Source organism: Protopterus annectens, chromosome 10.part0 (genome assembly GCF_019279795.1).
Source record: "Protopterus annectens isolate FY-2018-M chromosome 10.part0, PAN1.0, whole genome shotgun sequence".
NCBI lineage: Eukaryota > Metazoa > Chordata > Ceratodontiformes > Protopteridae > Protopterus > Protopterus annectens.
Window position 1 is genome coordinate 1,355,711,041 of NC_056744.1, and position 25,812 is coordinate 1,355,736,852.

Consider the following 25,812-nt stretch of genomic DNA (forward strand, 5'->3'; position numbering starts at 1 on the left):
TAGATGCACACAGTATTTTCAGGTGCAGCTCTCTGCACCAAGCACAATTTCGCTTAAGAGCACACAGGGTGCATACTCCATTCCTTGGGCTGGACTTACACTCCAGGTCCCAAATAAGACTCCACCTTTCTCTCTGCAGAAAACAGTTCTCTGTGTCCCTAGTCCAAGAAGCTGTCACACACACACTCTGACAACTGATTTTCACACACACACACACACACACACACACACACACACACACACACACACACACACACACACACACACACACACACACACACACACACACACACACACACACACACACACACACACCTTGGAAAGGCTAGGACAGATTTACCCACAATGCCACCTCCACCCAAACTATAAGGTCGATTGACTGCTACCAGACAGCTGCTTTAAGTCTCTTACCAGGGTACCCAATTATTATCAGCAAAATTAATAATTATACAAATGGTAGTGTAACCAATCACCAAGACTTTCAGGATCATAAAGCCACAGTGCCATCAAATACATGCAATTACTCTCAAAAGTTAAAATATTTTTTCTAAAAGACCAGCCACAATGAAAGGTATAAATATATTTAATCATAAATAATAAAACAGAAAACATGAAAATGCTGAATATCTATTTACAATAAGGGTTCCTATTATATGATTGAAGACGCAATCCTTTGAATGCATCTTGATCGAACTTGAAGGCATGAAATAGCAAAATAGCAAAATGGCATATAAGCAATTTCTTTCCCTGGGAAAGAAATCATTTGGCCACCTCCGTTACTTTGCCGTTTTTCCTCACTGTAGTGCGATCTCGTGCGATCTCGAAGTTGATATATTTAAGTAGGGGGGGTAATGTTTTGAAGTTTTTATTTTTATTTATTTATTTTTTTTGTGGAACAGTGATTTGCTGTTCTGAGTGTTCAAGATTGTAAGCTTTCTCTTACATGATGTCGATAAATCAGCATTTGCTTTTTTAAGTGTTCACTGATTTAATATAGACCATACAATAAACACCAGAGTTTCAATTAAGAGGAAATATAAAAAATAATACAGATGGAAAGACTCAGACAGATACAGAAAAACAATACTTTTAGCTAATCTCACTATATTTTCCTAACTGACTGAAGAATCACTGTTCCCTAGTTAGAGTGGTCTTGTCAGTTCCAAAAACAGAGTGATGATTGTGATCTGCCACATCTCCCACTAGTATCTAAATACAATTTCAGTGCTAGCTACAGAATGACATTACATCTGTTCATCTGACTCTGTGTTTCCCATACTATTCCCTCATTAGAAACGTGAGCCAGGATCTGGCACAGATGTGTCAAGGCTTATTACAGCATCTGGAGACTGTAAAACAATTCCAACTCTTTCATCCTTCCTGCGAAGACTAACCAGCCATTCTCTGGCACCCCAGGGTAACAATTAGTTCACCACTAAGGAAAATAAGAGCAGAATCCCAGCCCAGACATTGTGTCTCTGGCTGCATTCAGGCCTGTGAGATAAAATCTTGCTTTTTTCTTATGTTACCAGGGCTGAGCATAACCCCTTCCATTCCAGCATCCTTTGTTAACATATATACATTTCATCAGTTACAATACAGTCTGACATAGATGTATATTTCTTTTCTGTCCAGCAGGACCCACTGTTATACATTTTAACACAAGTAACTTTACAAACACATTTTAACACAAGCATCTGTACAAATCAGTTTGATATGACATAAAATTCTTTACAAAACTCCAGTTTCTTATGCTGGCATATGTTACGCATGCACTGCCCTACACTCTCTGGCATAGCTGGCACTACCTCACATCATCACACCCTCCAACCTCAACTGCACTGTTAAATCTTTTTAGAAATTAAAAAAATGATATAAAGCAACTAAAAAATTAGGATTCTGTCTTAAACTAAACATATTTCACAGTAATAGAAAGACTAAAATAATATAACAGTAACTTACATATATGAAAGTATAGAAAATCACTTTCCAGAGCTTAAAAGAAAGAAAACATATAACTAGTAAGACTAAGATGAGAGGTACACTTACAGATATAATATAGAAAAGCAAAGCACTGGATAAGTATAAATGCATATCAAAATAATAATAAAACACAGCATACAGGAAAAAATACCATAGAAAACCAAATACATAAATGGAACAAGCATAGCATCTGCCAAACTAACATAAGAAAAATGATGAGGAGAGCGTTACACTTGATATGTTTGCATGATTAAGTTCTTGAAGATGACAGCCAGCAAACTGGGCTATCTTTCTCATTAACTTTTTCAAAGCTGTACCATCTGGAAAACTGTACGTATGTTTGTAAATCTCTGTGTTACTGATATTCAAGCCACCTCATATGCACTCATCCTTCCCTGTCAAATCCATTTTTTAACCAGGATAGGCAGCAATTGCATGTAGCTCAAAGTAAATGAAGATGTAAGAATAGTCTTTCCAGATAAACAATTAACCCAGTTATTTGTATTTTTTATTCATTTTTAATTCATTCAGAAGATAATAAGAACTACAAGGCAAGTCAGTCAGAAAACCATTTTTACCTTGCCCAATGCCACCACCCAGATGTATCCCCTTCCACTTCCAGGAGGACAACATTTGTCAGGCCAATGATGAACTTTTACACATCCATCCAGTCATCAAGTTTAGTCTTGAAGGAGGCAAGGGTGTTACTCTGCTTAGCATACAGTGACTATTTGTTACAAAGATGAGGCAACCTGTGTCTTTTATTTATATGTTGCTGGAGATTTAAAGCCTTTGTTTGGGTATTTAAGCTGTTTGTACTGCAAAGGTATAAGAAAGTCATTAGGACGTGGTCTTTGATGGCACAGAATATCAAATACTGGAGGCAGAGTATACTGTAGGGTTTCTTATCTGTCTTCATCATCATGAACCTTTGCATGATTTATCTGACTAGATATATGCAGAAAAGGGCATTCTCTTAAAAACCTAGGTGACAGACTTTTGGAATCAGCTGTGTTAGGTAGAATTTTTCTGACTATTGTTACATTATGGTTGTCAAAGCTGAGGAAATTGTTGACCCAAGTGACAAGATTCTTAGTAAGGACTAGCTCTTGCTAAAACAATTCTGTGTCAGTGGAGGAATGGGTGATTATGTTAACCAGGCAAGTCCACTGGACACAAGTGTCCTACTTCAGGCGCACCCCTGAACACTTTTTAGTTAAGTGACTAGTATCCTTGACTTTGTGCCTTACTTGTTCAGTATGAATAATTTAATTACATAAAACAAGAACAAATACCAAATAACAAAATGTAAGCTAAATGAATGAACAAATGAATAAATAAATTAAAAAATCAAAACAAAACAAAAGTACTAACAATCTTTCTCTTTTCCCAGAAACAATCAGAATAAAAATAAACTATGAGTAAAGGCAAATCAGTCAATATGTTATAAATGTATAGTAATATAACAATAAAACACATATTCCTCATCGTCTCCTTCCCCATCCAATCCATTAGCATAAACATTCCTCTGTTGTAAACTCTTAACTTCACCAAATAACCTGTCCCACTATCATATACTGTAAACTGCAATACAGCCTCCAGTGACTCACCTTATATGACGCCCACTCATTCTTCTTTCAGCACCTCCTAATTATAAAATTATACTTGCAGTTAGTACACAGGATTAAAGCTATCAGCAGCTAATTAGCTACTTGTTGTCTAGGAAATTGGTTCCATCATCTTCCATTTTATCAAAAAAGTGACTCTGACCAAGTCATGTAATTAGACAGTACTCCCATTCCTCCTGCTGAAGACAAGGCTTGTGTCTAGCTGATTTATCAAGCTGACAAATTAACACATCCAAAAATAAGCATTTAGTGAAATGACCTAACCATTATTATAACCCATTGCTATAGCAACACATATAAGGGATTACTTTTATCAAAACTACCAAAAAATATATATAAGAAGACATGCCCCCCACACACAAACACACATACAGTGCAACACACAAGAGCACGATATTAACAAATACAAATAATATAAATGCAGAGGTGTTTTTCTAAGCACAATGATGCCCTTCAGAGTGGGCAATATAGGGAAATAATTGGTTTTCCATAGGAGTTGAGGTCCACTGACAGAGGCAATGGGCCTCACAACACCCCTGCACCATCCATTATATTTCTATGATTCTCGCCCTTTGGCCACTGTTGTATACATATAATGTATAATATTTTAAATGCTATGCTATGTTATTATACATTTTAGAACTCTGATATTATTTCTCCTGTGTTTCACAAGCCATAATAAAAGGAGCACAACATTACTTTTGGTATATGAAATAAAAAAACAAATGCAACTGTGCACCATTACATTAGTTTAATGCATTAGAAAAGACCGAATAATAATATGAAAAAATGATATGGTTTTCAAGGATGCCATACTTTATTACCAAGCAGCAGCTCACTAATGTATTGATACAAAATAATAATTAGCATGCAGTATATGAAGATCAAAAGTGTGTGTATTTCAAATAGTCACTTTTAGCTATCACTTTTTTGAATTGCCTGTCCACCATTACTGGAGAATGGTGTAGTTAATTTCAAAGGTTAGGACCATTGACTACAGACATTTATATTCTTTTTGATATTTCAGTCAAAACAACATTGTTATATGATTTATTTACCTCTAAATCAGTGTCTATTCCAAGATGCTTGAAGAACATTCGACCTTTGTTCATCAGAACTGTTGGAAGAATACTAGCCGTATGTTTGATCATATGCATATCTTCAGATATACCCATCAGTAACTCAGCTACAGAAATAAAAAAAATTGAATAGTTTTTCAATAAACTGTGTTTTCTTCTGTTTGGCACTTATGATCTAATATGTAATTTTTTTTTCTTAAGTTCAAGCTCAACTTTAAATTTATTAACACGCTTACAGCCTTAACCATGGTACATCAAAATTGTTTAGTTGAGTTCTAGGAAGACTAGGATTCAACTCATTAATTTAGACTTGCTGATTTTAAATGGACAGTTCTTGTTTTGCATACAGATTTACCACTGGTGATGGTTCTATTTGTATGTGAGCATTGATAGCATTGCATGTGATAATTTTCTTTTCTCTATGGCAATTGTACAGTTAAAGGGCTTACATTGCAGTGTACGTGGGCTTGCCTGTTAAAAAAATATATATATTTTTTCATTGTGTTGTACTTTTCAACCTTGTGTTTTTTCCCCACTGAAGTTTTGACTAGTAATTTCTCAGGGAGAAGAGGTAGAAACATTGAAAACAATGCTTTTCAATATCCCCCTCATGACTTAGCAAATAAAACAGAATCCTCAACTAGTGATAAGTCACATGTCAAGGATAATTGTATGTCAGGTTTAAAAAAATATGTTTTTAGAAAAAAGACAACCACCTTAAAAAAGTTTCTAAGGGACTAGGGTGGTAGGGTCCATTTACAGATTCTAATAAGAGAAGGACTGGAGATCAAAAGAATATAGCCATACCTTAGAGAACTCCAACAAACTCATAGAAGCAGACTGTATGTGTCTGGCTGGACTGCATGAGGCAAGGACTTTTTTCAAGAAGGGGACACTGATCGCATAGGGTAAAATATCACTTTACAACATGCTGTTGATTTGATACCAAACCAGTAGTCACTGCATACTCTGCAATACCAGTGTAGCATGCTGGCAATGAGATATACCCGCTAGTAATAAATATAGGCAATTCTGTACCAGACAGAAGTAGTCAAGATCTGAGTCAGGAATCTGTAGCTAAAAAGAATTAAGTATTCCAGGAGGAAATTAAAGTATGCAAAACCTTAGAAAGGTCCTTTTGTGGAAGTAGGTGTTTGATTCCGATTATATTTCATAGACTGTAACATGAGATCTAGGCCACTTCCAGCACCTGGTCCCAGTGTGTCAACCTGTCATCAAGGAACTCCCAATTCACTGAAAAGTCAGGTTTATTGTCTTTGAAGGTAATACAAGAGTTCAAGGTCAGGCAGTTCAAGTTCTTCAAAGTTGCATAGATTGTCATGGATAGTGCTTTTGCTGTTTTACAAGCAATTATTACACATCCACAGCAAAATGAGCTGTAGATCATTGATTAGGGAATTTACAATCAACATATGCTGCTGGAGCAAGGTGGAGGCTTAAAGACTTACCTTTTCTAATAAGGACACTTTGAAAATGGTCTGATAGAAAGTAGACACTGTGATGCCTTTCTTTGCATAAGGTATCGGAACAAATAAAATCAATTCACAGATTATTTCTCTCTGGAGGCTTATGGCTCAGAATAAATCTAAACTAGCATTAGAGAAAATTCATTATATTTATGGCTGCTGCTTTCTCATAGCAGTGGGAGAATTAGTGCCCATTCATTAACCCCCTATCCCATGTGAATGTGGTTTATGATAAAAAAATGCCAATCAAAAAGTGCACTTATCTGGATTAAATCAGTGAAAACCTACTTCAATGAGCGGCCTTTCATCAGAAATGCCATTCATCGAATTCCGCTCTTGTGGGGGGCTGCTCCACCCACACCCCCCACTAATTATATATACCAACTCCGAGATCACGCTACAGTGAGGAAAGGGCAAATTTTCCTATCTTCACTGTACCGCAATCTTAGTATGAGCAGTTCAATGAATGGCATGTTCAATATAAGAGCACAGACCTCTCCACTTTCCCTATTCTGAAGGAACATTCCAATTTTCAGGCCTGATAGGATGCCTCTATTTTCAGAGTTATGCCCTTATTTTTGGGCTTGATTTACCCTTCACATAATTTTCTGAATCCCTGCTTATCACTTGTGATTTTAGAAGCTGTCTAGTACACAGAAGTCTACACTAGATGACTGACATACTACAGGCACCAATAATTTAATGAAACAGGACACAAATTTTATATTTCCTTATTTCAGAAGCAACAAATAAATTACCTTGTGTAGTAGAATTTTGCCATAGAGTTAATAAAGTGCACAGATTTTACATCTCTTTTCTAATGTGCTTTTGTCACTCCCTGTTTTTAAGTCTGTGTTTCTGAGTAGTATCATGAAAGTGGAAAGTGTCATGTGCTGTCTGGTATTTAATTTTTATGTTAATTAGATATCCAGATTTTTAGCTAGGCATTCCAAAGACATGCAACAGGTGGACTGGATACTCTAACATGGCCCGGGTTCCTATTGGAACATCAAAAATGCAATTGTTCGAATCACTAAAGGTCGACCATTAATGATCGAACAATAATATTTTCGAATGCTCCAAAAATGTTATTTAAAAAAAAAAAGGTAAAGCAAAGGGTGTAGGCAGGGGGGCAAGCCCTTCTACATCCCCCACACCCCCCGCTACTTAAATATACATAGGAAAGGGAAACCTTAAAGTGCGATCTCGGAGTTGGTATACAGCAGTTACTTTTGTTTCTTTTGGTTTTTGTTTTTTATTAATTACATTTTCAGAGTTTTAGTACTTTGATCATATGGTGTCGACCATATGCTATTCGAAGTACTGAAACTTCGATAATGTAATATGTAACCCCTGGCCCTAGGTGTGAGTGTGTGTACGAGTCTGTGGTACAGATGAGCTACCACAGCAAGGCTAGCCTCCCAGTGGTCTAAACCATGGCTTTAGATGAGTGTCACTGTTGAAGTGACACCCCAACCCCATGTGCAAAAATGGGAAAAGGAGTTGAGGATAGATGGATGGATGGATGGATGAATTCTTATTTTTCAGTTGTCATTGTCCGTGTTTTTAACATCTGCAGGTTGAGAGGTATGCATGCAGCAATGCAATGAAATATATCCCCTGTACCTCCCAGCTGTTATAATCACTGTGAAGTCACTGCAGCCTAGTGAAAAGATGAAATTACCCCCCTGCCCCATCAAAATTTTAATCTGACTTCCACATTTAAATACAACTAAAGGGCTGATTCACAGAGCAGGATGCTTTGTTATTATATTAGATGTCTGCTTTGAGGTAGAATGATAGATTTGTGTGTGTGTGTGTGTGTGTGTGTGTGTGTGTGTGTGTGTGTGTGTGTGTGTGTGTGCGTGTGCGTGTGTGTGTGTGTGTGTGTGTGTGTGTGTGTGTGTGTGTGCGCGTATATGCACGCAAGTGAGTGTGTGCAAGTGTCTATGTGCGCAGAAGTTGTCTGTGAAGATATTTGAAATAAGTAACAGTAATGTATTTTAATGCACCCTGTGATACCCGTGCACTGGCCAGTAATCAAGGAGCCTCAATTCACACCACAAGCACCAGTGAGGGGCATCTACATTTAGAGGATAACAAGTACACACACACAGTAAAGTACAATTTCCCTTAAGAGCACACAGTCAGTCTGGGGCTGGTTTCTCCCTTTCTCTCCAGATCCCCAGTAAGACTCCCCACTGGCACAGCTATAGGGCTCAGATCTCAGCCGAGTAGTCAAGCCAAAACCTCCAGTACCTTCTCTGTCCAACCAGTGCTTTGTGTCCATGCCCAAGTAGCTGACACACACACATTTATATATTTGATTTATATACAAACACACAGACACTCCTGGGGAAGGCTGGCACAGGTTCTCCAGTTATGTCCCCTTCCACCCAAGCTGTAAAGTAGCAATCCACTGCCACCAACTACCCTTATCAGCTACTATAAGGCCCTAACCAAAGAGTGTCCAATTTTACTGTGCAATATTATTATTCTCCAATTAGTAAGTGTGCAAAACAGCAAGGCTATTAGAGTGGTTTTGTACAGTATCACCAAGTATATGCAAGTACTCTACAGCTTAAATTATCTCTACACAAAACAGCTACAGTTAAAAGGTTTAAAAATATTTAATAAACAATAAAAACACAATACTTATTACATCGGCACAATGATATTACAGAGTTCATATATCACAGGAAATACTTTAAAACAATATTGTAGGACAGTCTGACATAAATATAGAAAACAGCTAGTCAACCATCAGCTACTGCTCAATATGCTTTGCCTCCTCTCCTACACAACTTCTAACCCTCACCCAGACCACTTTCAGCATGGTGGAAACATGACTAGCTAATCACTGCCTGCTTCTAAATCCTAACAAAACCAAGCTACTACTTTTATCCCCTAACCATAGAATTTCTCCTCCTTCCTTCAACAACAATTCTAGCAATGACACCATTATCTCCCCTGATGACCATACAAAGCTTCTAGGTGTAATAATAGACAACAACCTTACATTTGATAAACATGTCAATCTCACTATTAAGTCTGTCAACAAAAAACTTGGCTCCCTGTACAGAGCCAAACCTTTCCTCACCCTCCTAGCTAGGGTAGCTATTGCAAGATTACACTTCCTCTCTGCCCTTATGTATGCCTCCCTTGTACTCACCAACCTATTGCAAGATTACACTTCCTCTCTGCCCTTATGTATGCCTTCCCTGTACTCACCAACCTATCCAAAACCGATCTCAACAAATTATCAGGATGTTACAATCACATAGCCAGATTCACCAATGGCATGGCATTTAGGACCCACTATTGCCAGAACCTCAAAGCATTGGGATGGCTGGAGTATCCTACCCTTCTATAGTTCAACCAACTTATAGTAGTACATAAAATACTCTGTCAACCTGATAACAACCCTGCCCTCAAGAATATTCTCACCCGGGGGCGTGGCCAAGGATGAACACAGGATAGCAGCAGATTTCTTCAGCTCCACCAATTTCATTACACTGACAGGAATTAATTACTTAAAAAATTAATTTTTTAAGTAATTTTCTTTCTAAATATGTTTGTTTTATATAGTTCTTGAACTATATCTAAAAAAGAAAGGAAATTTTAACAATATTCCTGTCAGAAATCACATTGGAAATTTTCCTGTCAATTTATCAGTCTGAAATGAGTTCCTTAAGACAAATTCTCAAGACTCCAGCATCAAGAAAGAACTTCGGTCTCTGATAACTATAATCCAGCAACTTACTGCAAAGATGGATAAAATGGATACTAAAATTGATACCTTCATAGAAAAAACTACAAAACAAATAGACTTGTTACATATTGACCTGCAACAACAGAAGATCCAGATGACAGACATAGAAGAAGCTGTGAATGACATGGAAAATAGAATCCAAGAAGAGGAAATCAACATTGAGTTTCTGCTGAAACAAAATACACATTTACAAACAAAGCTGGATGACTTGGAAAATAGATCTAGGCGCAATAACATTAGGATTTTTGGACTGTCAGAAAATATTGAAGGTAACAATATTACTTCTTTTTTAACAACATGGCTCCCTAAAACTTTAGACTTACCAGAAGCATTCTCTTTTGGTATCGAAAGGGCACATAGATCTATAGCTAATACTAACTCTAACAAAAACTATCCTAGATCAGTTATAGTTAGATTTCTATCATCTTTTGATAAAGAGATGGTTCTTAAATCTGCTTGGGCTAAAGCTCCTGTTAAGATTAATGAGACAACTGTGCGTTTTGACAATGACTATTCTTCCTTGGTAATAGCTAAAAGAAAAGTTTTTCTGCCACTAATAAGGGAGCTTAAAGCACAGTTTAAAACATACCTTCTGTTTCCTGCCAAGCTAAAAATCTTCCTTCCTGATGGTCCTAAAATTTTTGATGACTTAGACTCTGCTTTACTGTTTATCAAAAAATAAGATTTTGGATAAAATAGAGGAAATGGAATGGGCTAGTCCTTCATTAAAGAGACTGGCAACTGAAACTTCGTGGAAGACTTCAGAGAAGAAGAAGAGACTAAAGAACAAATGATTTGTTCTATGTTTTTCTTTTTCTCTCATCATTTTACTTCATTATTAATCTTTTAAATATAGTTCCTGCATTTCCAGAAAGCCACAAATGTTCTGAAAAGATTTAATCAAAGTTATTCTCTGTGTGCAAAGAAATGTTTTGTTTCATAACCAGTCAAAATATCTGAGGAACTAATAACAAGCTATTATTCAATTTGTTTCTCTTTCTGAAAAAGAGAAGTAAGGTCAGTAATTTGATACATTTTTTTCTTTTTTTTCTCCTTTTCTTCTTTTCTTTGTTTAAACAATGACATTCTATTTAGATTATGTAGTGGGTAAAGGGCGGGGGAGGGCAGGAGAGAAGAGTAATGAAAATATGATAAATGGAATAATAACATATTTATTCCTTGTAAAAAGTTTATATGTTCTTCAAATGCTATTCCTAATTATACTTTCTTGATTATACTGCTTATGCTTGTTTGTAAATAATCTGTCATGCTTTAACTAATAATAATTAGAACTAAATAATAGTAAATAATATGTTTTATTTTTAACTCTATTAATATAAACAGTAAGTAATATTCCATTGTATATACTTCTTATAGCTTTCTCTTACATTTTTTTTATTTCTGCTTTACACTCTTTTATTTTCTACTCTATTTTTCTTTTCTTTATTCTTTCTCTTTATTTTTTTTTTTCTCATATTAATATATAGAAATGCTTTTGATCATATAGATACAGTAAATAATAAGATTTGCATAAAAATTGAGTTGGGACAAAAATATTGAGTTTTATTACTTATTAATAACTTTGGGCTTAATTTCACTTACATAGAGGCTATAATAACCTGTAAAATACATCGCAAAGGTTTTGTCATGTTTAGATGCATTTACACTGCTAAATGAATGTTTGTCACTAGTTTCTAACAAGTTTCCCGCCAAAATGTTAAGGGAGACAATCTGGGATGTGGGCTACCTCATGCACAGTGTCCTCGAGTTGTTTCAAAAGCTTCAACTCTCAGAATTCTCACAGAGAAGCTGAAAGCAGTCAATCTGACCTTTGACCCAGATATCACACTGACACATCACAGATTCAGGAAGAACACTCTGACAGGAAGGAGAACTGATGCAAATGCGACTATGTGAAGGAAAATGAACTCTTTGACATTTAAATGTGAGTTATTTTATATAATTACTTAAATATCTATGTTATAATTCATAAAATATGTCAGTTATAATGATTTTAAATGATTCAGTTTCTTGTAGTAAGTAAATGTCTTATTTTAGAAGGCATAGAAAATGAAACATTTATTCAAGTGTTTTTGAAAATCTACTTGACTGCAGCATACTAATCTGTGTTAAAAACTTATGTTCCAAACATATACATTACTATAACTCATTTGATTCATCTGATTGACAAGCATAAATAACTTTATAACTCTATTCTGGAAGAAATTGTCATGTGATATATTTTAAAGCAATAGTATAGGCATACAAAATACAGACTTTTTTTTACAATAATGCAAGTGTTTCTGAGAATTTGCATAACTATGCAGTATGATTTATAACAATTTCTATAAATATAATATTTTATTCTATTGACAATAATGAGTATGAGTAAAATGCTCATATACAAGCAATTCAAGGTTTTTTTTTGGAAGCTGTTGACTGCATTTACATGACAGAAAATAGATGCATCTTAATATATGTAATGTCTGAACCATATTAGCCAAAGTTTTTCATTTAAATGAATGTTAGAACTTATTTTTACACACTTTGAATAAATTAATATGTAAATATGCCTTCCTTTGTTTTTTTGTTTTCTCTCTTTCTTTCACTCTCTCTCCCTCTTTCACGTCTTTTATTTCTCTCTCTCTCCTCTTGGTTCCTAATATCAAGTTTATTTGAATGCTATTTGAATACAGGTGTATTATATTACATAGATGTATATAGTAGTATGAATAGTTTTAAAAAAAAAAAAAAGTTTATTTTAGTTTATATGATGCTGTTTTATCAAATGTGTAGTCTTGTCTTGCCAGATAATTGAATTGAAAGCTGTTAATTTAAGTTAAATATAACCAGTATTAAATTGATAAGGTGGTAGCTGAGGTACTGCTGCTTAGGGTAGAGGGTTAACTTGAGTGGTAAATACTACTCTAAGTTGGAGTTTTTAACTCCAGGCTGGATGCAAGGTTTAATCCTTACATTATTTTCACTTGTTCATTGTTATATGTATATAGTTTTGACATCCACAATATATTTTGTACACTCATTGTCACTACAAACAAAATTGAATCCTATACAAAATCCCATAAGAGATTCAATAAATACAGCTATATTTAAAGGTACACCTAAAGGAGGAGATGTAACATTATTTATGTTGTTATTTGTTATTTTGATCATAAGATTCTTAAGTTTTAAAAATGCCAAATGACATCTTTAAAAGGAATTTCTTTAAACATTAATGGATTGAATAATCCGTGTAAAAGGGCAAGCCTAATAAGATACATTAATTTACATAAGGCCAACTTAGTCTTCCTGCAAGAAACCCATCTCTTGAAAAAAGATATTGATAAACTAGCCACAAACAAATATACAGTATTGGTTAGTTCAGAGCACACTCAGAAAAAAAGAGGAGTGGCTATTTTATGGAATAAAAGTATGCCCATTCCTAAAACCATTAAGTGTTATCAGGATGACAAAGGAATGTTTTGTATGGTTACAATACAAATTAATGGGAAGACTTACACTTTAATTAATGTATAATTGGATACCTGCAATTGGTATTAATACAGTGAAACATCATCTTGATAAGATCATATCATTCTCTATAGGAGATATTATTTTAGCTGGTGACTTTAATTGTATACTACATGAAAGTGATACTACCACTATAGGAAAAAGAAGAATTACATCTAACGCAAAACATTTAAATGATTTTGCTAATTCTTATCATTTGAATGATATTAATAATCAGATAGATTCAAAATCATTACCATACACCTTTTTTTCTAACAGATACAAAACTTATTCAAAAATAGATAGGGTCTTTATTTCTAACCAAATGGTAACAGATTTAATTAATTCCAAAATCATTTCACGTCCTATATCTGATCATAATTCAATTGTTTTTGAATTCATGATAAAAAATACTCATAATGTTCAGATCAAAAAGATACCAGCATACTTAACTCAACTAAAAGACTATAAAGAATATATACTTTCAGAAGTACAACATTTTCTAGACATAAATAATACTCCTGAAGTCTCCATTGTCTATGTTTGGGATGCCTTAAAATCATATCTATATGGACAAAGTATAAGATGGTATAATAATAAAAGGAAATCTTGGGATAAGGAATTGTTAGATTTTCAAAGTAAATTAGACTCTTATAAACATAATAATAAAGAAAATATTATGGATAAGAAAGTCATTGAAGAAATAAACAAACTAAATGAGAAATACAAAGAAATTTTAACTCATAAAGTTAAAATAACTCTAGAGAAATACAAGTTTTTGTCTTACTCCATAAGTCCCAAATACTTACATAGACTTAAAAATAAAACAAAAAGGTTGAATAAACAAAACCATATCAAAGAAATCTTTTCTCTAAGGAAAAAGAAGAATGTTTCTAGTCTACCAGAAATACTAGATGAATTTAGAAATCACTTTCACAATATTAACAATAATAACATTGACATGGAACCTAAAGATAAAATAAAGGAGGTTATAACCACAAACATGAATAAAAAGCTTAATAAACAACAGATTAAACTATTGGACAAAAGTATTTCATATACAGAGGTTATTACACAAATAAATAAGCTTAAATCAAACAAAGCACTGGGTAATAATGGTATTATACCAGAGATATATAAAATCCTTTCTAAAAGTGCATATTCATTAATACATAAGGTTTTTATTTTGGCCCAAACTGAGTTAATAACCCCCCCATCTTGGCAATATACATTTATTTCACCAATTTTAAAACCTAATAAAGATCCAACTAGATGTACTTCATATCGGCCCATCTCATTACTTAATGTTGATTATAAAATGTTTATGAGTATTTTTGCTGATAGATTGAAGACAATCATTCCCGGCATTATAGATATAGATCAGACAGGCTTCATTGTAAATAGAAATACTTTTGATAATATAAGAAGAACTTTAACATTAATTGATTTTGCAAATAGGAAAAAGAAAGATTTAATACTTATTAGTCTTGATATAAGTTCAGCATTTGATTCAGTAAGTTGGGACTATCTGTTTACCTTACTGAAGTGCACACACTTCTCAGATGCATTTGTAAATCTAATTGAGCATTTATACAAAGGAACGTTGGCTTATATTAAGGTAGGAACATATGTTTCACAAAAAATACCCATTCTTAAAGGTACAAAACAAGGATGTCCACTTTCTCCACTATTATTCACTTTAGTAATGGATCCTTGGGCTAATTTAATCAGAAAAAGTACTGACATAGAGGGTTTTGAAATAGATGAAAATACAACATCCAAAATTCAACTTTTTGCAGATGATGTTCTAATTACATCAGCAGGATCTAATTCTTCTATGCAGTCTCTATTTGATAAAATGATGAATTTTAAAAGTATTTCTGGTTTAATATTCAATGAAGAAAAAACTAAAATACTACCTATATATACACGAAAAAATATTCTCATTATTGATTTTACTAAATATGTACCCAATTCAGGTCAGATAACTTATTTAGGTATAATACTATCTAAAGATATTAAATCTATTATATATAATAATTATAATACCTGTTTTCTTAATATACAAAATCTTTTTAATACCTGGAATAATATGTTTTTACTATGGAGGAGAGACTTACAATTATTAAAATGATAATATTCCCCAAGATTTTATACTTAATACAATCAATAATACTTCCACCTACAAAAATAATTATCAAGAAACTGAATACACTAATGTTAAATTTCCTATGGGCACCTAATAGACCTAGGATTGCATTAAAGAAACATACTAATAGCTGGTCTCAAGGGGTATTTCTTTTCCAGACTTTAATTTATATACTATCTCTTCTATTGTAAAAGTTATTACTTTATTAATAGATCAGTCATATGTCGCAAAATGGAAAGATTATTGGGAGCTAATTAGTATGCACTTCATGAAAATCTCCTTAACACATAAAAATATGATTGTAAATAACTCCATGTTATGGTTACTAAAGGAATTTTGTACTTCACCTATTACACCTAAACATATGGTTTGTTACCCATTAAATATTATTATTAGCTATCGTAACTTTATATTCATGCACCCTAAGTATAGGGAATGGAATTTTATTGTATTCCCTATAATGTATACTCAGGGTATGCTTTTGTCATCTACTTCTGAAGGAACTCATTTAGCTATAGATAATGATCTAAAGTACTGGTATCAGTTGATATCTGATAATAAAGTTAAAAATCTAGATTTCTTAAAACAAGAATTTGATCTAAGAGAAACTTGCTGGTTAGAGGTTCAGACCTTTAGACAACATCTCATTGATAGAATAGATCTAATGTCTATAACAGTTAAAGAATCTATTCCAACACTGATTGATTACTTGATATTAAATTTACAACATAAAGTTTCTGATAACGGTAAACTTTCATACATACATAAAATTATCAGACAAGAAACTTTTTACAGTGTAGATACATACTGGAATTATTTCACTTCTATTAATGGGGACCCACCAAATCAACAAGATAAACAATATATAATGGAATCTGCCTATAGAACTACGTCTTCCATTGTCTGGAGACTTTATACATGGAAATTTTTACATAGATCTTTTTATACACCTTTGATGATGAATAAAATAAATAATAAAGATAATCTATGTAAGAGATGTAATGTAGAAATTAATGCTGACTGGGCTCATATGTTTTATGACTGTATAAAATTGGAAGAATACTGGAAGTCAGTTAATGAATTTTTGCAGGCTCTTTTTACAGATAATTTCATTATTTCTAAATCTCTTATATTATTCAACACACCTGTACCTCAAAGTGTTAAAAAGGTTAATCTTCCCTTGTTATGGTCTATTCTAGCAGTGGCTAGGAAAATAATAACCAGAAATTGGATTTCAGATACACCTCCTTCATTCAATGAATTTAAAAATGTTATGAATATAGTGTGCCATATGGAAATAAACACAATTAGGTCAAGAACAACTAGAAAAACATCTTATTATATTGTATGGGATAATTTACAAAATTTGTTAAAAAAAATCCTAATTTCAATAGCATGGTATTGTAGTTTAATTAATTGATCTGATTGTAGTGGATGTCTTTGTAAATACTTTAGTTGTTTTGTTGAATGTTATAATCATATCTATTTTTAATTACTTGTATAAAATTGTTATGATATTTCTCTTGTATGTTAAAACAATAAACCTGTTTTGAAAAAAAAAAAGAATATTCTCACCCCTTATAGTGTCCCCAGGCCATTACATTCAGCTGATAAACTAATGATACTGACCCAAAAATCCAATTTTATTGTGCAATATTATTATTCTCCAATTAGTAAGTGTGCAAAACAGCAAGGCTATTAGAGTGGCTTTGTACAGTATCACCTAGTACATGCAAGTACTTTAGAGCTTAAATTATCTCTACACAAAACAGCTACAGTTAAAAAGTTTAAAAATATTTAATAAATAATAAAAACACAATACTTATTACATCAGCACAATGATATTACAGAGTTCAGATATCACAGGAAATACACTATATTGTAGGACAGTCTGACATAAATATAGAAAACAGCTAGTCTAATCATACTATTTCTATCTATTTCTAAGATACATCACTGTTCTAACTACTACTTACATTGTCTGAAAATCTCTGATCTTCCTAGATCTCTCAAAAGCTTTTGATATGGTCAACCATCAGCTACTGCTCAATACCCTACAAACCATTGGTTTAGACCAACACGCAATACAGCGGTTTCACTCCTACCTAAACAATAGACAGCAGGCTGTCTTATGGCAGAGCAAGCTGTCATCCCAACTTCCTCTAACCCTAGGTGTCCCACAAGGGTCCATACTAGGTCCCCTTCATTTCTCTATCTTTATCAATGATCTGCACACCACCATCCCAGGAGCCACCTGCATCTAATATGCAGATGACTCAATGCTAATATGCTCTGCCTCCTCTCCTACACATCTTCTAACCCTCACCCAGACCACTTTCAGCATGGTGGAAACATGGCTAGCTAATCGCTCCCTGCTTCTAAATCCTAACAAAACCAAGCTACTACTTTTCTCCCCTAACCGTAGAATTTCTCCTCCTTCCTTCAACATCAAATCTAGCAATGACACCATTATCTCCCCTGATGACCATACAAACCTTCTAGGTGTAATAATAGACATTACCCTTAAATTTTATAAACATGTCAATCTCATTATTAAGTCCTTCAATAAAAAACTTGGCTCCCTGTACAGAGCCAAACCTTTCCTCACCCCCCTAGTTAGGGTAGCTATTGCAAGATCACACTTCCTCTCTGCCCTTATGTATGCCTCCCTTGTACTCACCAACCTATCCAAAACCAATCTCAACAAATTGTCAGGATGTTACAATCTCATAGCCAGATTCGCTACTGGCATGGATTTTAGGACCCACTATTGCCAGAACCTCAAATCATTGGGATGACTAGAGTATCCTACCCTTCTACAGTTCAACCAGCTTATAGTAGTGCATAAAATACTCTGTCAACCTGATAACACCCCTGCCCTCAAGAATATTCTCACCCCTTATAGTGCCCCCAGGCCATTACATTCAGCTGATAAACTAATGATTCTGACCCAGAAATCCAACAACTCTGCAGGCCATGCTATATTTGCCAACTCAACAAGTAAACTCTGGAATCTACTCCCTACTACCGTTACCAAGGAAACTTCACTACCCCTATTTAAAAGAGAACTCAAAATATACCTCACATCTCGTTGGCTGTGCTCTTGTTCTAAACCTGACTAACAACTTCACTAATACATGTCTTGCTACCCAACCTGCTGTTTAGCAAAGTATCTAAGCCTCATAGCATTTGAATGTCTAAGCATTGTGAATTATGAGAGCTGATTGTATTCTATGTTCACATTTTCTGATATGTCTTTGCCAATCAGATATATGTCTGCACATTGTGTATATTGATATCTGCCTGTATTCTTTGTCTATATTTTTCTAAACATGTCTGCCTGAGTTTATCACTCAGTGATGTATGTACTGTCTCTTTTTTGGTATGTGGAGCTTTTCTCCCTGGGCCTCCACTGAAAATGGACATATATCCAGTCAGACTATCTCGGTCAACAAATGTAAAATAAATAAAATAAAATAAATAAATAGAAAAAATTTCCTAGCCCAGACATCCTGTCTCCAAGCTTGAGATGACACACAGTTGTGAAATTCTTTACTTAACTTTCTTCCAGCAGGGTGCACTGTGGTTACATTTTTGAAGCTCAATACAACATATAATTTAATCATAACATATAGTTTTCTTTACATTTGTAAAATAAGCCTTTTGATTATATTAATATTTACAATGACATAGAATTATCTACAAAATTCTATCTGGCTGGGCTGGCAGCCCCTCAGTTTTTCATACACCCTTTCTTTATGCCAGTGGCTTTCTTCTGCTGAAACACTGTTGGATATGCTAGTACTTACTGCAAAGTCTGAATGATAATACTGCACCCGTATTCTTTTGTCTCTGTGTAAGAAATACAAATGCTTGTGAAAGCAGTTGTATAAGTGGATTAAGTAGTATGGAGGAAGGAGACAAAACCATAATAAAAACAGACTGCAAATATAAAATGAAATAGTTTAATTCCCTTCATAGAAAACTTGATCAGTAATTTGTGTTTTTACTGTAAAATCAGAAGAGAGTAAGTTACTCACGTTTATAAGTATTGAAGTGGAATGCTTTACTGTAACGGTAGCTTAGTCTGTCAAACCTGGGAGTCAGGAGTTTGATGGCTGCATTACAAGCAGAAGCACTGAAGATAAAAAGAGATTAGTATATGTATGTATTATTATAAGGTTCAGTAAATACTGCAGTATCATAATGCATTAATAATTTATTATAAAACAGTGTAGGTAACAGCAAATTCCTGGTTATGTCCAAGAATTATTCAATGTAGCTAAAGTCACATTATGCTAAATTATCTTTTGCTTTCTTAAATTTATTTATGTATTGAAGGGGAAAACATAATTTGGAAGAGATATACTCTTAAATTTCACTGTTTGGCATATTTAAATTATTTAAGTTCTACAGCACAAGATGAAATTTAGTAACTAACTAACTCCTCTTGCCCCCCCCAATTTATATTGTTATTATTATTATGTTATATTCCATTTCTTACAGTAGAAGGAAGTCTATCCAGTATGCCCTTTAAGCTCATTTATCATTATTTCACCCTTAAGTTCCCTGTACCTTCTCTCCAAATGTCCATTCTTTCTTGAATGTTTCTTTGGGTTCCCTCTCCACCAACAATTCTAGTAGTCCATTCCATGGCACTTTAACACTCTTTGTGAAGCAACTTTTGCAGATCCCGGGAGTAGCTGGCCACTGCAAACTGCTGACTGTGTACTCTACTCCCTCTGTTATCCTTCATGCTCATGAAGAATCTGCTCAAACCTCCCTCTGACAGGATCTTATACATCTATATCATGTCCCTCCACCACTTCTTCTGGTCTTTAAAAAGGCTTTACTTGCCTTAGTCTGTCATTATATTAGTATTTTATCCATGAGATACTCCATTTCCTACTGCCAGCCCTTGCCACTTGTCTTTCAGCTCCTTAGCAGGACCAAACCATAGGTGTTGGTGAAGTCCAAGTAGACCACCTCTACTGCCATTCGCTGTCAGGCTTTTCTGTAATCCAGTGATAAACATGGTCAGGTTTTACTGACAGGTCCTTCTGGATATTAAATATACTGTTTGTCATTCTGAACACTTTTGTGCTGTAGAAAGATAACTAGCCTTTCTTCAGGATTCCTTCTTTGACTTTCCCTTCAGTTGCTTCAATTGCTTCAAAACGAATATGATTGTAACTCACAATTTCTTTTCTGACCTACTCTTGTACAAGAGTATAACTGTTGCCATCATCTAGGCTTCACAAACTTCTACAGTAGTCAATGAACTGTAGAAGTCTTTCTTCTTGGAATATATCATCCTAAAAGTCAGAATCCTGAGGTTCACGTCCCTGTTTTTTACCACTCAGTTAAGTTGAGCAGTTGCCTCAAACGTTTCCCTGGCTATCTCAGTGTTTGTTCATTATTATGTTCACTCTGCCCTACTTTACAGCATAGCCTTCAAAACAGCTTTATATTTTTATTTATTTATATTTGATATCTACAGTTGTGAAATGGTGTGACTTTGACCCATTTCGGTCACTACCAAAGATTCAGAAAAGAATAATGCTAGACGAGTTACATTCCACAGTGCGCAGAAGAATACAAGAGGATAAAAGTAGTCTTCATCTCTGAACTTCAACATGATAATAGGGTGCAATCGTAAATGAGAATGACAGAGATGTAAACCACTGATACATATTTACAGCAAGGGAAATGATCTCCGAAAGAAATATTTGCAACTGTTAGGAGATAATTAATAAGCAGTTATAAAATAGAGTTAGAAGGTTAGTAGGTGTGGACATTTTTAGAGAGGTATTGGAGAAGTGATGCTAAAAGAGGGTAAAATAATAAGTTTGTGAGGTAAGCTTTAGTGACTGATTGATGACTGTAGTATGTACATATAGCTCACTTCTGTTAGAGTTATTAGCATTTTATGTAATTTGCTGAGAACAGATATGTTAAACGTTTCTGCAGAGACAGAACATACCATAAACTTGGTAGACGGCTTGAGAAAGCTTTCCCTGTCAAGGAAAGTGCATCACTAGGTCTGGTCAGTACTGGAGCACTCTTGGCATGGAAGCAGCATTGCTAAGGAGGATTGTAGATGGACTTCTGTGGCTGAAGGGAAGAAGGACTGGAGTCATCCTAGAATGTTTTATGGACAAAACATTATAGCAATAGGTCTGTCAGTTTAATTTTAGGGAGACAGTTACCCTGTTAGCTGTATTTCATGAAGACAGAATTAAAGTAGTTATTCACAGGTTCACAGGTACTATGTTGACTGCACTAAAGGTACTTTTTAATCTCAGTCAAAAACCTTAGGTCAAACCCTATACCTTGTGTCTATATTATGAACTCTTTAATGATTATGACAAATCCATAATGTTTTTTATTCAGTATCTTTGCTTTTTTCGGAGTCGTTTGGGTTCTTTCTCCCATCTTAGATCAGCCTGGCCAAGCCTTTCCCTCCCGTCAGTCTTTCTTTTAAAAACCTAATTTGCTTTCCTTTTTGTTCTCTTCTGTTATTTCCTTTTCTGCCTATGGCTTTACTTCCATTACCTCCTTTATGGAATTCTGTTTCTCTCCTTTCACTTTGCCTACCTCACTTCACCACCCCTGCCTTTCCACTTCAGGTTTATAGTCACTTTGGTCTCCTCTTGGAGTTTTTGTGTTTTCTTTAAATACTTCACATCTTTACATGCCTGTTCCTATATCGGCGTACAGCAGTGCTGACCCATGCTCATAGTTTGTTTACTTCCTCAGTTTGCACTACACTACTAATTCATCTCTAAACATCAATGGCAGCTCACCATAGTAGAGTCCATTAAAATGACACTTGTTGTTTTTCCCTTTGTATTCTTACCCTTCTCCCCAACTATAAAACACAGGAAGGTGTGCTCACTGCTCATAATGTAATGTTCATCTGGGCATCCCTCATTACATCCTTCTTGGTTATAGGACCACTGTCAAGAATTCTATTCTACTTGACAAAGAGCAAATCCAGTTGACTGAACTTGCCACAGCCCAGGACCTACGTAAACTCCCCTTCCCTCTGCCATGGAGCTGTGAATGTTCCAATCTGTTTCTGGCAGATTCAAATTTCCCATGACTGTATCACTTTCCCCTCCAACTCCATGTTTGTTTTCTTCTCCGCAGTCTGCCATCCATCTTTCTTGACATTTTGGAAGGTTAATAGACTAAACTAATACATCAGTGTTCCCTTCCTCCTTCTTATTCTTTATATCTAGGCACTTGCCATAACTTTGATCCTCCCTACTCTTTCAAACCTTTATGCAAGGTGGTATTTCTCCTACTTCTCTCTTACCTCACATCTGATGTCTTCATTTATGTAGATTGTTATACATTCTGCTTATCACTGATCTACATCATTCCTTAACAGCCAATATGTAGGCACTTCCATATCCTGCAAACGTGGCTGCAGATCTCCTATCTTCATATCCAGACTCTTTGCAGTATATACTTGTACACCCAGATATGCTTAGATCTCCCTTGTTTATTCCCCTGCTTTGGCCTGCATTTATTTTCTATCTCTTTACTGCTTGAGTACCTAAGCATCTCCCACATCTGTGACATCGTCTCCCCTTCTCAACTTATGTTAATGGTATGATCACATGCTTTACCAGCTCTTATCTGAGCACTGCTGTCCCTTTAAGATAACATGAAACTGTCTCTGGCAAAGAGCTGATCTGTTTGTCGGGTCACCCTCATTCTCCTAACAGTCCCAAGTCATTCTCTATTTTCCAATGCCACACAAATTCATTATAGTCCCTAATCTTCTCTTTCTTCAGTGTGATAGCTACTGGGACAGGTGTCACATTTGAGGTTATGACCTGTAACCCCTTATCCTGGCAAAACATGCCTCCAGTCCCTCTTCTTGCTGACTGTGGTAATGGGGATTGATGAACGAATGCATGTTGTGATGTATGTATGCACCAATAATCTCTCTGGGGAGATAGATGTGATGTTATTAAGAGGCAGACAAATGCAGCACAGGAAGGGATACAGCCAGCAGTCTGTGCCTAAAGTATAGGTGGTGGAACTGGAGAAGTAAAATCTGCAGATAGTTGGGATAGTTGTACTGGGCAGAAGGTGATGGATGTAACGGATAGCAAAGGAATTGTTAACACAGCTTTGGTAACTGGGGTTTCATTCACCAAATGTTCAAAATTCCTGGCAAGGAAGACAGGGGAAATCAGACTACACTGAATCTGTTATCATAGGCTCATTAGGTGTGTACTAGGCTAACGGCCCTGGAGCCTATATAAGCCTAGCCCAAGAAGATTACCTGGCATCATGCCACCCAAAGTTAGTTCCCAGTGCACCTGTCAAGCAAGGCCACTGAAGTGATCCTCGGAAAAGGTGTACTACTTATAAGAATACAGTTCCACATGAAATGTTAAATTATACTGCCCAGTGGCATTCTGCATTAACACCTGCACTGATAGCAGAGTTTGCTCTGGACCTTGATTTATGTTTCACTTTTAGAGGAGTCATCGTGATGCATTCAAAATGCCTGATTGGAAGGAGCTAAGTGCATTTGAAATTTCTAGTTCATCTTCCAGAATGACTAGCTCACTGGCAGTATGACCATGGTAGGACTTAAACCTACAATCTTCTGATCTGAAGTCAGATACCTTATCCATTAGGCCACATGGCCAAATTATGAGGACGTCGATGTGATAAGATAAAGTTTGAGACATTGCATTCCCTCTTTGCCCTGCACTAGACTCATTACCCATCACTCCAGTACCCTTTCCATAAGCTCTGTCCCCTGCCTTGTCCTTTTCCTGCTTTGCCTTACCCATTTAGGTGAATGCTTACTAAACTCTAGTTGTGACACTGGCTCCTGCATAGTCACCTCCAGCTCCATCTTTCCTCACTTAAACTGTTGTGCACACCTCTCCCTCCAAATTGACCTTCTTCTGGTCCTCACTTTCATTTCTGCATCTTCTACTTTCTACCTTAAATTCATACTGTATTACATGACTTCCCTGTACTCATCTTACAAATTTTCCTTATTTGTTTTTGCATGTTTTCCATATTATATGTGTACTACATGGCTTTGCATATGGAATACACAGCCAGTCAGCAATGGACAGAGAAATGTTAAAATGCCAAAGGAACATAAAGGTTACCAGCTGCAATTTTGTGAATGGTCTGAATTCAACTTGCAGCTAACCCATATATTTATTTTCAGTTGTTTTTGCATGCATGCTGTAACATTTTTATATGTTTGCTCTGAAAGAAAGGTGACATGTAAAAATAAGAGATAGACCACATGTGACTTTTAGGAGATAAAAATCTAAGACCAGGATGAGCTGCCCCCCCCCCCCCCAACCACCACCACCACCACCACACACAGGTATTGAAATAAATGTAAAATGTTATTCATATAGAACTCAACAAACTGCAAGATTTCCTCTTCAAAGCCAGATTAGTACTTCAGGATGTCATTTGTGGTGCTGCTCTACAAAGGTAGATTTCTGGAAAGACCCAGACAAGTTTTGTTATCTTCACAACCTTCTCAAAAACAGGTTATAGGAACTTACATGGGGCAGACTACACTAATTCCTGGATTCAAATACCATATGAATGTGAAACTGTATCATTCCACACAGTAGAAGTACCATCTGCTCAATGCAAACCTGATCAAAACGTTGGTCATTCTTGAAGTAAATGGAGGGATCTTAATGAATCTGACATTGTGGATTTAATCAAGGCCTTTGATGTTGTACTTCAAATAAGACTGGTACTAAAGCTGTACAAAGGGTGGGAGGTTGGCATAATGGCTAAGGTGTTTACATTACAGATACAAGGTGCAGGGCTTGATTCTCACATTGGGTAATTATCTAGGCTTAAAATGACCCACAAAGGCAGCTAGCCTAGTATTAATCTATGAACCTATGTAAGCCATGGTGTAGGGTTCAAAAATATAGTGGAGAGAGAATGAGAACTGTTTTTTTGTTAAGAAGAAGCTGCAGTGAAGTATATAACTAAAGGACTTTTACAGAGTCTTGTGCCAGGATTAATCCCATTCAGAATATTCATCACACTAGCTGGAGTCACAAAGTTAATATGATAGTAACATGTATGTAGTGGGGTGCTTTTAGCACTGATGAAAAATAAATTAAGCTGATAAGGTAGGTGCATAGAAGACATTACACTTCCATTTTGCAGAGTAATGCTG

At 35.2% G+C, this 25,812-nt stretch overlaps 1 protein-coding gene across 1 annotated transcript in view; it reads right to left on the reverse strand.

The window, feature by feature from the left end:
* The window catches only part of LOC122813594 (vitellogenin-like), a 264,282-nt gene that overhangs the window by 204,265 nt on the left and 34,205 nt on the right, over positions 1–25,812 (reverse strand). The window contains exons 13-14 of the mRNA XM_044086005.1: positions 19,649–19,746; positions 4,670–4,797 (exon numbers count right to left, since the gene is read on the reverse strand). Coding sequence (XP_043941940.1) covers positions 4,670–4,797; positions 19,649–19,746 — 226 coding nt within the window. The remainder of the gene's footprint in view (positions 1–4,669; positions 4,798–19,648; positions 19,747–25,812) is intronic.